Genomic DNA, 17,499 nt, shown 5'->3' on the forward strand with positions numbered 1-17,499 from the left:
GATACTCAGGAGATGAAACTACGCTAGGAGACGGCGCAGCATAGCACCAGTCTCCCAAGGGCCCAATCACATTCAGTAAACAACTCTCCACCTCAGGGACAGTTAAGATAGCAAAGGCAGATGCTGAACTAAGCTACCAAACTCACCTGCTTCTTATCCTGCTGCTCCATTGCAACCACAACCACTCAACATGCTCTGCTCCTCAACCAACCAACGCCACCTTGCAGAGCCCCGTCTGTGCCGCTCTGCAATGTCCAAATCTGGACGCTGCACACTGGTGGCTCTCAGTCGGATGCCTCTCAGCCCGCTGCTCGTGGATGCTGCAGATGGAGTGATTCAGATTTGGAAGGAGGAAGATGGAGAAGGCAGGCGGGTGCAGCCTTGGTCCCCCACCTGGCAACACCTCCTGCCCCGCCTCCTCTGCCAGTGTGAAAGGAGGCACGCCCACACCTGCAGGGACCAGCAGAGAGAAGCAGGGAACTGTGGGATATGGGGTTTTTGCTTGGAGGATTAATTGTTGATCAGGTGCCGCACAGGGATCCTCTTCATAACATTCCTGTAGTTTATCTGTAGATAAATGGCACATTACAAGAATCCATTAAAAATGAAGTCTAATAGAATGACACCTACATTCAATTAAGACATTGGTTGTTAGATAACATCACGGTTGGCAGGTTTTGCTATTTCCTAGAGATATACAATCCAGTTTTTTACGATCCACTCAGATACCGATACCTGGCTTGACACTAACATTTAGCCTTGTTAAAAAAAGGTAACAAATTAACACAGATATAAATGTACATTAGCAGCAAAAGAAATAAATAATACTCCCATGTATAGTGCACTGCAAACATATTTTATAATGTAATATAAAACAGAGCAGCTGCCTGAAACCCCAAAAAACAATGGCTTCATTAAGTTGCTGTGTATGATATTAATAAAAGAGAAATGACTGGATCAGAATGCTGGATCTGCCTCATTCATCCTAATAAGTCAATATCAGAGACGATATCTGAACCAGGTATCGGAACGGTGCATCTCTACCATTTCCACATTAGTTCAAGCTGCTTAGTTAGCTACAGTGCTGTCATGTTGTATGGTGTTGGGGCTACAGCGAGAGCACCCAGATGTTAGTATAATAGCTCTATTGAAAAGCCGACCAAGGCCCTGGATCTACTGACACCAGGCTTACCACTCACTCTGAGTGACCACATAAGCAGCTTCCTCTAACACAAAAACCCACTGAACTCCAGAGTCAGCAGTCTCCATTGGCAGAGAGATGACAGTGATCAGCCAAACAGAAGAGAAAAGAGCCACACAGACTGAAAGGGGAGAGGGTGTAAGACTGTTCCAGAAAAAGTCCTATTGAAGGGTCACAAGGAGCAATACAAGCAAAGTCAAACAGGGTTGAGGTATCCCAGTACGTCATGAGAGTGAAAGTAGCTAGCATCCACAATACCAGACTCAACTAAACTGAAATAGATGAAGGGAAATTTAGCTACTCACTCATTTTATTATTTACATGTGTGCTTTTCCTACAGTGACACATCAAAATGTCTTTAGTGATACGGTCCAATCGGGGTTTGAAAGTAAACTTTAGTGCTAAATGTCTGACAGGCTTATTATCCTCGGCTTAACTCTGGCTTTACCTGGAATAATTCAACTCCAGGTAAAGTCTGTGCGGTGCCAAAGCAGGTGTTTCCAGTTCTGACAGCAAATGTTAAGTCCAACGTCGAGATGTTAACCCTAGATTTGGGGAACTCTTGCAAGACTCTATCTGACCACCTATAACAACCTTTATTATTCGATTTCCATGCCTAACCTTAACCATCTCACAAATCTTGGGTTACCATCCAGACACGAGTAAATGATACCGTTACGTTAGTACTAGCCCCGTTTACAACTATCGTGTAACGTTAATGACGTTACACGATAGTTTACACAGTTTTACACAGTTTTAAGTCAGCTTGATATTCAAAATAAAAAACTCTAATGCATTTTATACCATTTCGTTGAATTATGCCAAACCACTTGTGCAACATAAAGACTAATATTCCTCATGTATCACAAGGCTTGTTTGGAATAATATATTCTTAATGATTTTTTTTGCCAAACTTAAATCTATTATGCTTCCTTATCTTTTGACCTAGGGATGTCAAACCACCAACCAGCATAATATATCTAAGTTTTGTAAAAAAAAAACATAACAAAATAGATTATTAAAAGCATGCCTTGTGATACATGAGGAATAACGTATTTTCCGCACTAAAAGGCGCACCTAAAAACCTTCAAATTTCTCAAAAGCCTTATAATCCGGTGCGCCTTATATATGGACCAATATTGAGCCACAACAGGTCTCGCAACTACGGTGAGCATCTGCCGACTCTATTTCCCCCCGTAGAAGAAGTAACGCGAGGTGCATGTTAAGATATATGACTGCGCGAAGCATGCCGTTTCATTTCCATTTGGGTTTGTGTAAAGAGCCCAAAATTGCTTTTATTAAGAGACACGCTTACGACGCAGAGTTTAAACTCAAGACCATTAGTCACGCAGTAGAACACGGGAATAGAGCAGCAGCCAGAGAGTTTAACATTAACGAATCAATGGTGCGGAAGTGGAGGAAGCAACAAGATGACCTGCGCCAAGTAAAGAAGACTAAACAGAGTTTCAGAGGGAACAGAGCGAGATGGCTGCAGTTGGAGGACAAACTCCAACAGTGGGTTGTTGAACAGACAGCAGCAAGTAGAAGTGTCCGTACAATCACTATTCGACTGAAGGCAACAGCGCTAGCACGCCGACTTAACATCAATGAGTTTAGAGGCAGTCATTAGCGTAACCCCAGCCTCGACTGGAGCGTCTATTCTATGCGACTTATAATGCGGTGCGCCTTATATATGAAAAAAGTTTCAAAATAAGCCATTCATTGAAGGTGCGCCTTATGATGTGCGGGGAAAATACGATACAAGTCTTCATGTTGCACAAGTGGTTTGACATAACTCAATGGAATGGTTTAAATGCAGAATAGTTTTTTATTCTGAATACCAAATGAATGTTGAATATCAAACTGACCTAGCTTAATAATTTTAGCGAGCTAATCCTATTGCATTGCTTTGTTTCCCTCCTTCGGACATGAAACTAAATGGACAGCGATGAAATAAAGCGTAGAACTTCACTGACCTCAGATCCATAACACAACGTGTGACCATGTCGCATCCAACACGGGGGAAAAAACATTGCTTCTTCCGTAAAAATAGGTTATCCCCAATAAATTGAAAGAATTGCATTATAAAATCTTGCACAATATTTACCCCACCAATAGATTTGTTTCAAGGTTTGCAGATGTGGACAACAAATGTGAATTTTATATAAGTTTGAAGACAAAACTATTATGCATTTATTTATTCTGGGAGTGTCAGTGTAACTTTGGAGTTCTGGAAAAAAGTTGAAAGCTTTTTTATACTATACTTATACAAATAAAGAATAATAATAATTTAAAAAAAGAAACTCTCTCTCTCTCTCTCTCTAAGGAGAAGTTACGTGACTTTGTTAAAGATTTATAACGTCTTTATTTGAGTTCTTTTTGTGTATTTATTGTTTTCTTCTATGCCTCAGTATCTAAGTACTCTTGTGTAATGTCATTATAATGTAATGTGTATTGTTTTCTGAAAGGAGAAGTGACTCTTTACACACATATATATCTTTGTCAAGCATGATGCCACACTGCTCTGGTTTTACTAGTTTTGTTCAAATTGCAAATAAAGAATATAAAAAAAATCCAACACTACAAACACTAAACGAACTACGTTGCTACTTTGATGTGCGAGTGTGTGAAATTACAACCGAAGCTAAACGTTACCTCACAGGTGTATAATGACGGCCCGTGCTTCCCGGTGTAACCCGCCCGTCTCTTTAGACTGACCACGCACACCGTGCTCGTAATGAGCGGAACTAAACAGCGCTAAACACATTTAACGTGACAGAGTTTGTGTCCTCTCCACACAGAATGTCTGGCTCCGTCCTCTTCCCTTGCTGTCAAAGGCATATGCTCCCACAACAGAGGCTTCGACCTAACTACGCTTACACTGACGCAATATTCGCCATAACAACGCAGCCCGTCGGCGTACAGTATCTAGAGTGTGACCTCACCTCGTATTTCCAGCTCGTTGTTAATATCCTTTCTTTAATTGTGTTTTTCTCTCGAATTCAGATGCACTTCTAATCATTCACTGAGGAGCGGCGGCAGCCATGTTGGGGAGCGTTCTGCCTGGTGGAAAGAATAGTGTGTTGTAATTGGTTGGCGTTAGAGAAGTCAGTCCTCTGATTGGCTGAGACCAGAGTGGGCGGATCTATATTTCCTAAGATTGTTTAGGGTTCTATTTTGAAATAGGAAACCTCAGAGCTTTAATTGAGAAGTACCTACTGATTCATGACCCGAAAGTCATTGGAATATTGAGTAGGCCTACGAATTGTAATAGGTAATACGACAATAACTAAATCATGATATAATAATAATAATGTTATAGCTTTAACTATTACAAATGTCTATGTTATAAGCTATGTCACACACCATGAAGTTAGTTAGGCGCTACATTTTCCATAGCTTGTTGTTACTTATCAGCTTTTTCATGTTACAACATTTCACCAAGTTAACGTTTTACAGCATATGGATATTGCATTGTTAAACACAAACGAAAATCCAGAAACCACGTAAAGACATGATGTGTCCAGTATATGATGAAATCTTACTGAATGCTAGTGATCTATACCGTATTTCCTGTCAAACCTGTATGCTATGCTTATTGTCCCATTTTAAGTGAATGCAGCACTACGAGATCAGAAACTGAGTGGAGATCAGATGAAGCTCATCATGAGCATCACCTTCCAACAGGTATGAAGGACGTGGCTGTAGTATTTATTCCAAAACTAGGTAAAAAACAAACAAATCATAGACAATTAAGACCTATCAAAGAGTTAAAAATGACTGTGAGCTATTGTCCCGTGTATAGGCTACACAATTAATCTGAAAAAGGTATATCTCAGGTTGTTAGTAAAAGAAGAGAAGAATAATTCCTTTTATTTATCCTACAAGGGGAAATTACATTTTTTCATATTTCATTATTATTATATTTCATTAAGCACATACAGGCCCGAAATACACACAGGCCCGAAATACACACATGCACAAACAGGACCTATATACATGCAATTAATGGAGAGATGTCAGAGCGAGGGGGCTGCCGATAGCTCAGCGCCCCGAGGAGTTTGGGGTTCAATGCCTTGCTCAACAGCACATCGAAACTCAGTCTGAAATGGTAGATCTTTTTTACAATAACATCTGTCTCATTCTAGATTCATTAGATTACAGTGAAATCATTGAGGATAATAGCTTCAATTTTATTTCTCGATTTCAAAAAAATGATATATTTTAAAGCCAATAAATGATCCACTTTGGAGGCATTTGGTTTGGGAGAAAGTTTCATAACGTTCATGAAGACTTTATTTATAGGAACATTGATACCTGTGTTTCATTACGGCACTGTAGCTCACTTTATTTGGATGTACAGAGAGGATTTCGACAGGGTTGTCTGGCGAGTCCCTGATTATTCGTTATTATTACTGACTATAAATGTGAGAACTTGAAAAAGACTAATGTCCAACCCCAGTTCACATGCTGGGCCGTTGTGTAAAACCTAAATTAAAACAGAATACAATGATTTGCAGATCATTTTGAACCTACTGTATAATCAATTCAATACACTACAAAGACAAGATATTTGATGTTCAAACTGATAAACTTCATTGTTTGTGTTTTTCAAATATTCACTCATTTTGAATTTGATGCCTGCAACACGTTCCAAAAAAGCTTGGACAGGAGCAAGAAAAGACTGTGAAAGTTGAGGAATGCTCCAAATCACCTGTTTGGAACATTCCACAGGTTCATTGGAAACAGGTGAGTGTCATGATTGGGTATAAAAGGAGCATCCTCGAAAGGCTCAGTCGTTCACAAGAAAGGAACAACTGTGGGAGCAAATAGTCCAACAGTTTAAGAACAACGAATTACAAGGAATTAAGGGAGTTCATCATCTACAGTCCATATTATCATCAAAAGATTCAGAGAAATCTCTGCATGTGAGCAGCAAGGCTGAAAACCAACACTGAATCACTGTGACCTACGATCCCTCAGACAACACAGCATTAAAAACTGACATCATTCTGTAAAGGATATTACCACGTGGGCTTAGGAACACTTCAGAAAACCACTGTCAGTTAACACAGTTCATCTCTACATCTACAAGTGCAAGTTAAAACTCCACCATGCAAAGAGAAAGCCATATATCAACAACACCAGAAACACCACCAGCTTCTCTGGACCCGAGCTCATCTGAGATGGACTGACCCAAAGTGGAAAAGTGTTCTGTGGTCTGAACGTACATCAAACAAGAATTCCACCTACAAAGCTTCAACAATTAGTGTCCTCAGTTCCCAAATGCTTATTGAGTGTTGTTAAATTAATTACTATTTATTAGTATCAACAGTAGTTGTAGACGGGAATCAAATCGGCAACCATCTGTTCCCCAAGATATCCATTAGCTTACATTGTAAAAAGGTGTTGAAAATAGCTCAACATTTAAGTATATATACAGTAAAAGAGTCAAACCATAGCATACTGTATGTATATATGTGGTTTAAGAGCTAAACATTTTCACATTTGAATGTTTGAGTTTGTGTAGCTCAAAGCATACAGGAGTAGTAGGCGACTTCAAAAGAATATTAAAGTTGTGCTTTCAGCATTCACACTATAATGTTTGGTTGTAAAGAGATAGATGGATTGTATTCCTAATGTCTTCTTTATCCATTTTGAAAGTTAAAGTTTCTCTTAGTCAGACAAGTTAGTTATAGTGTAAGGATGTCCTCTTCCCTTTTCTTAGCTGACAGTTTCGGCTGTACTCCAGCCTTCCTCAGAGCTGCTGTTTTCTTCCAGGTATGTAAAGAAATGTTCCCATTTTTGTCAGAACGTATCCAACCAAAATGAAAAGCACCCTGCTCTTCATTAGCACATATATTCGGACTGCTAATATAAAGTAACTCAACTTTACTTTTATATCGCTGTCACTCTCACTTTGAATGAATGAATGTAAGGTCCTTTCAAACTAAGGAGGTATCTGGAACATTTTCTCCTCATACTATATTTATTTATTAAATATTTATTTATTATTTTCTGGGCAGTTTTTTAAGCCTTTATTATAAAGGACAGACAGGAAATGGGGTGAGAGAGAGGGGGGGGGGGGACATGCAGCAAAGGGCCGCAGGTCGGCGTCAAACCCGCAGCCGCTGCCTTGAGGACCTTCACCCTCTTTACATGGGGCCACTGATCTATCCACTGTTCCACTGACTGCAGAATTAAGATGAGATAAGATACAATACACTTTATTATCCTTGGAGGGAAATTTGTCTTTGACCCCAATGCTGTCACATATAGCTGCTATACATAAAAAATAAATAACAATACAAATGCAGAAATACATACATATAGGTCACAGGCCACATATATCAAACAGCATACAGAAAACACTGCAATTCACACACACACACACACTTCAGTGATGGGGAGGTCAATTAATATTTCCAAAATTTTTTGAAGGGTTTGACAATGACTTTCTGTCCCGTTGTGTTTCCATGGTAGCAGCCAATAGCGTTAGGCATTGCTGGTTGCCAGGGTTGTCTGTTGTTGGGTGCAGCTGTTGTAGGCTGGCACTGGGTGAAATGGAGTTTGCCAATCCTGAGTGAGCGGAGACGGGCAAAAAAAGAGTCAATATAGGCCAAGCATTGACTCCATGGACTGAGAGAAAGGAGAGAAACGCCATTCAAACGCACGCCCAAATGGCTACATTTCTTCTTGATCGCTAACACTTTCATCTTTACTTAGCTGGAATGGATAACACTAATGGCTAACAGTAACTGTCAATCAAACTCTTCTGCAATACATTTTTATGGTGGGATTTGATGAAGGGGACGGGTTCAAACAGGCTCAAACAGACTCCGGTCTCCTGTAGGCTACTGGGCCTACTGTGACCAACCTGGCAACCCGACTGCTGGAGTTATGTTTTGTTGTTGCCACTACGATCTTGAGACACTAAATGGTGACGTTCTGCTTATTCTATATACTGTATTCAACCCTTCACGAGGCACATTTGTTAGATAAACCTGCTGTTACATGAATAGACCACAACAGGGAATGCTTTTTCCAAACAGGTTAATACTGCCTCACACACAGACACAGGCACGCACACACACACACACACACACACACACACACACACAAACACACACTTGCTCTCCTGTAACCTTCAGGCTGTGTCCCTGCAGCCAGTACTGCGTCAATAGAAAGTGAGGTCAGGTTGCCTGGCTGCCTCCACAGTGTAATTTCACTCTGTGTTGCCTATAAATCAATACCTGTCAGCTCTGGCTGCTGCTTTTGACCTTTTCAAAGATGACTGTTCCTCATAGTGGGGCTTTAATATGAGTCATGCTGGTGTAATCCAATGAACGATAGTTGTGGTCCGGACAACAGCAGTAGGTAAGGGACCTCTGGCCCACTCCACTTTGCCTCCTGGCTTGTTTTGGCATCATGGCTGGTGTGATCCCATCACAAGATGGTCTCTAATACCATCATGTTTTCCACATGAGGTTCACTGCTTAAGGTTTGACTGGCACTCCTTTAAATCCGTCATCCCGTTGAATCCTCTTCATACGCCTGGTCTGGTTTAATGTCACCTGACTGCAGAATTAGTGCCAACAACTGTTTATCTCGATGCACTCCACGCCTAGTAGTCACATGGTACGGAAAAGCACATTAATAACCAGCCATGACAGCGACACTGGTATTGTTGTGTGTGTGTGTGTGTGTGTGTGTGTGTGTGTGTGTCTTCATGACCACGTAGTCCTAGAGACACCTACTGTAGCAGGAACTACCACAGAGGAGGTTTGGACTGTTTTGCCAGGTGTCTGTCTGTCTGTCTGTCTGTCTGTCTGTCTGTCTGACTGTGGCATAGACTGTATAAAAAAGATGGAATGGATCTGACCGGATCTAAAGAGTGAAGCCAATGGGAAATTGCCTTAAACCTGCATTCTTTCTAATGAGCAGCATGGGGCGACTGTACTGGTTGCAAAACTAATTCTGATTGTATGGAGAATATGAAGGCCCATCACAAATATTGGTACAGATGCACCACCTGGTGAGGAAGCCCTCTGTGTCTGCTACAGGGGTTACCTGCTTACCTGGCCCTACAGCAGGACATGCTTTAGCTGGCCTACATAAGGACCTGTCAATCAGGATAGAGGTTAAGTAATGCGTCTTAACGGCCCTTTGTACATTAAAACAGCTGTGAACTTGTTCTAGGGTGTTGTATGTGTTAAAGAATCAGGACATTGACCCTCTCACATTGTGTTTTCACGTCACTGAAGTTAAAGTGAAATTCTGGCATAACATCATCCCATGCTCTTTTTCGACACTTGCACACATCAAATAAGCCATCAAGACAGTTTTTTTTTGGAGTATAAACTATTAACGGAGAAATCCTGGAGAGTCGCTAACAGCCGCTTACACTGATTAGCTCGGGGGCAGCACGGTGAAGGCATTCAAACATCTTTTTTAACCATCTTGTCAGACTTTGACTCCTCCTCATTTCCTCTGCCCAAAAAAGGAGAGAAAGGGGAGATACGTCCATCTGGGTGACGTTAACAGAATTATCCACATTAGCTCCACCACTAGGCTAACAGAACACAATACTAGATAAACGGGACTGAGAGTCCTGTGTCTCTAGTGGAGATTACACCAGCTCCGGGAGTAAAGTGCAGGCAGCGTTTATGATCTATGATTTAAACTGATATTCAACACAGTACCATGCTCATAGGCTGTCCCTCACAGCCCGAATCCTCCCAGTGCTCCAGATTAGCATCTAGTGTATGTGTCATAGATAGCAGGCTGTACAGCATAGCATAACAAAGCTAACGTTAACACGTTGTGTTTCTAAACCACCTGTTTGTACAGTTGATCGAAGAGCGAACCATCTTGTCACTTATGGAAAAACCACCACACGAATGACCACAGTCCAGGTTGAGATGACGGAGTTAGCATGCTAATGATGCTAATCCTGACAACTAGCCTCTGAGGAGAAGTGAGGGCAAGAGGCTAGCTGTCACTCAAGAGGCCATGCCGCTAATTATTCATAAACTTTAACCTCCAATAAAATAAAAAACTAGCCTGGTACAAAAATATTCACCCTCCCAAGTGTTGTCATGGAGATATGACCTAAACATGCTGACTAGAATGTTTTTTTAGAAACTGCTCTATTGTGCAAACTGCTCTTGGTGGACACTCAGAGAACTGCAGTTTTGGTGGTAGGGGCTTGATCCTTGCACATCCAGGATTTGAACCAAGAACCCTCTTGCTGTGACAGTGCTAACCACCACACCAGCATGCCACCCATGTTCTATATCAAAAATGTAACTGTGGATACACATGAATTGCAAAAGTGACCTCATTAGTACTAGTAAGAATATCATTGTGAATATCTGAAATGGGCAATGGTAGAGTCGTCCACCATTTGAGAGCTCTGTGGTTTAAGTGTCCTTGGGCAAGACACTGAACCCCGAATTGCTGCGCATGGGTGTGTGAATGCTGTGTGAATGGTTAGTTTAGATTAGATGGTATATAGATGTCCACTTCCATCAGTGTGAATGTCTGTGTGAATGGGTGAATGTGACAAGTAGTGTGAAAGTGCCTTGAGTAGTCAGAAGACGAGAAAGGCGCTATATAAGTACAAGTCCATTTACCATTCTTTTTTACTTACATATATCTGTAATCCAGTCTAGCTATTAAATGTTCAAAAAGCTTGTCTTAAGGCCCCTGGCCCGGTTTGACATTGTGGCTGGTGTGATCCCATCTCAAGATGGTTTCTTCTCCTTAAAGGTAACGGATGCTCGTAATTGTGTAATAAGGTCTACAAAGAGTAGTAGCTGCAGATGGACCGATGGAGAAGCTCGTAACCTATTTAACACACACACACACACACACACACTTTTCTTTGTGGAAATAATTTATACTCGTGGAGTCCTCCTTGTAAGAAAATAATAAACTCATGAAATAAATCAACATATTTCTTTAATGTGTAAAAACAATTAACTTATGTTACATGATACCATTACTACATTAAATTTGAATAAAAATTAACAAACTTTACATTTCAAGAATTATATCAGAATGTTAATGCACAAAGGGAATCATTTAAGGCATTGGTTTATTCATACTGTAAATGACTCGCTGCATTCACTTCTTTGATCAGAGTAGCCCATGTGTCAGCGCGTGTCCTCTCACATAGCATAACACTGGAGAGAACATCAGCGGTGTGTTCACATTCATCTTTCTATTCAGTCCAGTTCATCAATCACACTATTTATAAAGTTACACAGAAAGATAAATTAACAAAAAAGGGAAACACAAAAGTCAGCCACAGAAGCCAGTGATTAAGAAAAACATTGTGTGTGTGTGTGTGTGTGTGTGTGTGTGTGTGTGTGTGTGTGTGTGTGTGTGTGTGTCTAGCGACTGGAAATGGAGCTGGTTACTGATGGTCGGATCAGCTCTTTCATTATCAGAGCGAGGATGTGGCACAACTCCTTAGCCTGAAAGAGAAATGAACAGGTTAAATCACACATGGTTGTATAAATTGATTATTATTACTATTATTACCAATAGGTTGTATTTGACGAGGGCATACAAGATTTTACCATATACCAAAATTCACAGACTCTAACTATGATAACCTAACTTTGTTTTATTCTCATTGTTTTACTTTCACATTGCCTTGCTCCAGCAGAGCCCACAATATGTATGTATGTGTAAAAATAATAATAAATGCAAAATTCTGTTTTAAAACCCAGTTAATATCAAAGTACAGACACTGTAGCCCTCCCTTTGCCTCAAAAGGATTATGGAATAAAAATAAAGCACTGTCGAACAGGTCAATCTTTAATGTTTTATGGGCTAAACATATACAGTTGAGGCCAAACGTTTACTTACAGTTGTAAGAGACATTGGTTTCATGTGCACTATTACATTGTCATTACATTTCCAGCATTTTTATTTCTAGTGTGCGTGCACCTCAAGTTGCTCCTGTTTACAGCTGTACTGTGAAGAGTGGTCAAAGATCCCGCCACCGAACTGATGAAGTGAAGAGCTCAGGAGCGTGTAACCAAATCCTCACTGTGCTCTATGTATTTTCATGCAAAGCATTGGTTCGTATGATATCTTATGAAAAATTACTTTGTATTTAATGCCAAAAAACAACGATGGGACGTGGACCATGACATTTAAGTTTAGGAAACAAAAGGTAAAGTCAGGGTTCCATGTCCTTTGTTGTTGGACCCAGCCACCACCCTGACCCTCCGCCCTAACTGGAGATGAGTGTTACAGTTGTAATGCGTCACCGGATTTTAATATGTCGAATACACACAAATTACTGCGCCTTACTTTTGGTAGTTGTATGTACGAACAGGGATGAGAACAACCTGGTATATTTTTTTCTGATTAGATTTTGTTATATTTTCATGAGACGTATACCGGTAATTCATCTGTTAAGGAATTTATGAATGTTTTTTTGTTAAAAGGAAGGGTCTCTCCAATCATTACATAAGAAAATAATCACATGCAGAAATAACAACAACAACATTAATAACCCCTATATATGTAAGTCTTAGACCTCAACTGTATATTGTTTGCCAAACGTAGTGTGATATATATATATATATATATATATATATATATATGATTGTATATATATATATGATTGTATATATATATATATGTGATTGTGTTTATATATATAAATATATATATATATGATTGTTACAATACGTTTGGCAAACAAATGAAATATACAGTTCAAGTCTAAGACATACATATATTATAGCAGAATAGTATATATATATATATATGTATATATATATATATATATATATATATATATATATATATATTTGGGGTCCTACTCTTAATTTGACAATTTTGACAACTGTAGATGATTTTTTTACAGGCAAAATGTTAACACGCTGTTTACAGTGTGTAGTTCTCATAAAATGAGTACATCTCTGACAATAAAAGTTAATCATGATTTTGAGCTCTTAAAGAAAAAGACAAAAAGAACTAATGTACAAATGACTAATGCAAAACTGACATGAGACAGCGTGCCTTTTAAATAAATGAATTTTTCCACTGCTCCTCTTTTTGTTGTTGTTGTTTTTTTTAATGCTGTAGAAAAATCAGCATTAATATTTGGGTCATATCATTTTGAGAGTTTCTCTAATGCCTCGACCACTTTACTTTTATCTGAGCTCTACCGTGAGCCACAAGTACAAAAGTAAGAGCAAGATTTTATAAACGGAATAGTCCTGTACAATCAGTATTACACAACATAATAATGCTACAGCTACCTGTTTGAGATGAATGCTGACTTTCTTGGGTCGGCCTGGATTGCCATAACTGATGTCCACAGCTGGCACTTTGCTTTGTTTCTTGGGCTGGATGGTGCGCATGGCCTGCACGTCCGCCAGAGGAATCAGAAACACTCGCTCCTGCAGGACAAAGAAACATACAACTTCAGATGGCTGCTAGTGGCTTCTTATAACCAGCTGCATGTGTGCCATCATCAGTGTCATACTCTTCTGCTCCAGCTTCAACTCACTTCAGCTGCTGGAATGATTTTAGTTTTAGTAGAGACATTTGGGTCCCACCCATAGACTCAAAAATGGGGTCCCTTCTCTCAACTTGATCCAATCGTCCTCGCCTACGGGAGTGGCCATCTTGTCAGACTTTGACTCCGCCTCATTTCCTCTTACCAAAACAACTAGCCTAGTACAAAAAAATCCACCCCCCCCCCCCCCACTGCTGTCATGGAGATATGACCTAAACATACAGACTAGAATGTTTTTTGTCCCAGGCCTTAAACAGGTTTAATGATGCTATGAAAACGGCCTGTTTAACATGGGGGTCAATAAGAAACTGCTCTGTTATGAAACCTGCTCCTGGTGGACACTCAGAGAACTGCAGTTTTTGGCACTTCCTGATTGGATCAACCAGGAAATCACTGTGGTGGGGGCTTGGTCCCACCAGGCCGAACGCTGCTTCAGATTGTTAAGTATAGTAACATGACTCCTCCATGTGGATGACCCTCATTGTCTCAGCATCTGGGAACTCTGGTTTGGAAATCTTTTGGGAAGGGGCGAAAATACTGGTTGCTGATTGGATAAACCATCTGTCTAAAACCAACATACGGGCAAAAACCAATCAGATCACTGAAGCGTATGACGTACTAACAGCGTGGAGGCAAAGCTCAGAAAGTAAAACAACATGTGGGTAAAGGATATTTTCCGTTTGTGTAACGTGAATTTACGGATCAAAGGCCCAATTTTAGGAGCCCGGTCCATATTCAACAGAAGGATCCAGAGAAAAAAGAGTTAGTGAGCAGCTTGATCCATAGCCGCTCATCTCATCTGTGGAAGACTCCATGTTGTTAACAATCAACAGACTTTTCTCGTTTCATCACTTAAATCCGCCTCAAAACCAACATTGATTGGTTCGGTTGCTGGTCAAACTTCTCAAAAATGTTCTCCTTCGCATGTTGCCAGACTGATCTGAGAGTAAAACACAACGGCGCTCAGGGATCAGAATGGGCTCACAAGGCTATATGAAGCAAGTTTTGAAGAAATTTGTGCGGATTAATCTGAGATAGGAAGAACAGTGCAAGGACATATGGCAGTATGGTGAAAAAACTCAAATATCTAAGTTTACTCTTAAATAATATAACTACACTGACATCCTTAAAGAGTTACACTTGTTTTAAGCACTATGGCTGCTGACAGTACCTGTGTTTTGGGGTGAAGGAACAGCACCCCCTCCTGACTGATGCTGACCATGCATGGGGACGGAAAGCCACGCTGGCTGACCTTCTGGGCCAAGAAGGCGTTGGAGCCAAACAGAGGCATGGTGCTCAGATTTTCTGCAAGACAAATACAATTAGGAGAGGAGAGGAGAGGAGAGGAGAGGAGAGGAGAGGAGAGGAGAGGAGAGGCGAGGAGAGGAGAGGAGAGGAGAGGAGAGGAGAGGAGAGGAGAGGGCAGAAGGGAAGGGAAAAGAAGAGAAATTACCCACCAATGAATTGTATTTTGGCGTCTTGAGGGCTGAGGGAGTGCATAGCAGCTATCTGTCCCAGACAGAAGGAGTGGATCTCTTCAACTCTGCTGCTGAGGCCGTCCTGTGAGGGCAGGTACTCCTTTATCTCTGGCCTGGTAGACAAATACAATCAGTAGGTGTCAATATAACTCTTACATCTAGAGGACTTGAAGAGCTTGGCCTATCAATCTAAGAAATGATGACATCATAGAGACCTAAATATTGCATATGTCACCAGAAGATTGTTCCATGCAGAAGAAACACAGCATCTCAAATCAGTCTTGTAAATTTAGAGGCATTGAGGCAGAGATGAAAGAAAGCTGGGGTATCAAAGATGGCACTGTCAGTTGATTGGTTGAGAGTTGTAAGCAGCCGTTAACCCATGATCCTCCCCCCTCAATTTCTGTAAAACATGCCCCCCCCACACACACACAATAAAAATACCCTAAATGATTCAAAATAGAACAAATGTGATTTCAGAATTCACATTCTTCACATTTTGGATTCACATCTAAACAGAAATGATTGAAATGCAACAAATAATGTTTGACAGATCTATTTCTGACTCCACATCCATCTCTGCTACTCCACTACAACACAAATGAACGGTAGTTTCTAACACGACGCTGATGATCAGCAGGCTTTAAAGAAAGGGCTTCATATTTTCATATTCATCCATATCAATGAATCATGCATGAAGTAGTCACATACACTGGGAGAAAAGGAAGATGGTGAAAAGAACTGGGGGTGAGTAGACATTACATGACCCTTAAAGAACCCTAAAATGATGATCTACTAATATTAGGGATGCAAACAAGTAATCGATTTATTGTCGATAAGAAATTACTTGATTAAAATAAATAAATTGCAATTAATTGTGTTTTGAACCCGTAATTCCCCGCCAGTCCACGTGAGGGCGAGCTTGACACCAGACGTCCTTGACGCACACGCGGGAACACAAGCGAAGCAGTTATCTGACGACAACAACAAGACAAACCAGAAGTGGCACACTGACAGGATGAAGAGGGCAAAACACAGCACAGTATGGAGCCACTTGAAGTTGCTTGATGACGACAAAGACGGCAAATGCACAATATGTGGAAGTATTTTAAAGAACAACATCTCCACAACTTTGTTGAATTACCACCTAAATATGTCACATTCAGCCGTGCTACAAGCAGCGAGTGGCTCTCAGCCTGCAATCACCACAGTGTTGGGACAAAGGGTATGTGACTCCACAAAAGCAGAGGGCATTACCCACATGGAGCCAGGGTACAGAACAACCATAACCACCCATGTGGAAGCAAGCTACGTGAGGAGAAGGCCGAGGTGAAAACACAACTTGCAACTCACAACAGACTGTTGTCTTCCTTGACTACAGAAAGTATCATCACAGTTCAATTCCACTACATTGAACCGGACTGGCAGGTAACGTCAGCAGTCCTACTCACAGAGAGCATGTCACTGAGGCATACAGCCTCACTGGCAGAGTATTGTCTTCTATTCAGGAATGATTTTCTTTTTTATGCTGCTGCTATTAATGTTTCCAATGTTGCAGATGAGAGAATGCCCAATTTATTTTCATGTTAAGTAGCCTGTGTAATATTTTGATATTTTCTATTCAGAATATGTTTGATATGCTTCCAAAATGTTATTCCCTGCCCTCAAGTGAGTGATTAAGGAATATGATTTGCATTTTTTCTTTATATCATAAGGAAGATAGCATTTTATGTAACGTGCAGACCTTTTCAAAGTTGTAAACATAAACATTCTAAATGTGTCAAAGTTTGATTCCTGTTGCAGTGAATGTAAACGTGAATGTAAAGGACCAAGGCTGTTGCCTAGTAATGGAATTCCATTAAAAAGGTCTATGCAGTTAACCTATTCAGAGGCAAATTCAGCTTTTCAGAAGAATTACCACTTATCAATTAATCGATCATCGATTGATAAGACGAAACTATCGAGTAATGAATTGCTCGATAATTTGCATCCCTAACTAATATAAATAACAGTTCAGTAAAATGATGATTCACTAATATAACAGTTAAGTAAGCAGTGATACTCTGTTGGCTGTTTAGGACAAATAAACAAGAAAGTTAAGAACAGTAAATGATTCCATGTACAGCACTTTTTAAATGATATGGTGAGCCTCTACCAAGTTGGGATTTATGGTGGCATGGTATGAGTTTCAAAAAATCACCTTTTTTAGATCCCTTGTTTCTAGCAGCCTCTGTGGCAGTAAGGTGTAAATGCAGGTGAGCCCTGTTCTTTCA

At 40.4% G+C, this 17,499-nt stretch overlaps 2 protein-coding genes across 3 annotated transcripts in view; both read right to left on the reverse strand.

Moving 5' to 3' along the window:
• The window catches only part of tmem94 (transmembrane protein 94), a 45,043-nt gene extending 40,782 nt beyond the window's left edge, over positions 1–4,261 (reverse strand). For both annotated transcript variants that reach the window (XM_083932823.1, XM_083932822.1), the window contains exons 1-2: positions 4,147–4,261; positions 147–567 (exon numbers count right to left, since the gene is read on the reverse strand). In XM_083932823.1, coding sequence (XP_083788949.1) covers positions 147–170 — 24 coding nt within the window. In that variant the 5' untranslated portion in view covers positions 171–567; positions 4,147–4,261. The remainder of the gene's footprint in view (positions 1–146; positions 568–4,146) is intronic.
• myo15b (myosin XVB) overlaps positions 203–17,499 on the reverse strand; it is a gene marked incomplete at both ends in the record, with an annotated part of 94,343 nt that continues 77,046 nt past the window's right edge. The window contains 6 exons of the mRNA XM_083932610.1: positions 203–450; positions 1,200–1,322; positions 11,607–11,682; positions 13,489–13,629; positions 14,920–15,053; positions 15,206–15,339. Coding sequence (XP_083788736.1) covers positions 203–450; positions 1,200–1,322; positions 11,607–11,682; positions 13,489–13,629; positions 14,920–15,053; positions 15,206–15,339 — 856 coding nt within the window. The remainder of the gene's footprint in view (positions 451–1,199; positions 1,323–11,606; positions 11,683–13,488; positions 13,630–14,919; positions 15,054–15,205; positions 15,340–17,499) is intronic.

Source organism: Echiichthys vipera (genome assembly GCF_963691815.1).
Source record: "Echiichthys vipera genome assembly, chromosome: 18".
Taxonomy (NCBI): Eukaryota; Metazoa; Chordata; class Actinopteri; order Perciformes; family Trachinidae; genus Echiichthys; species Echiichthys vipera.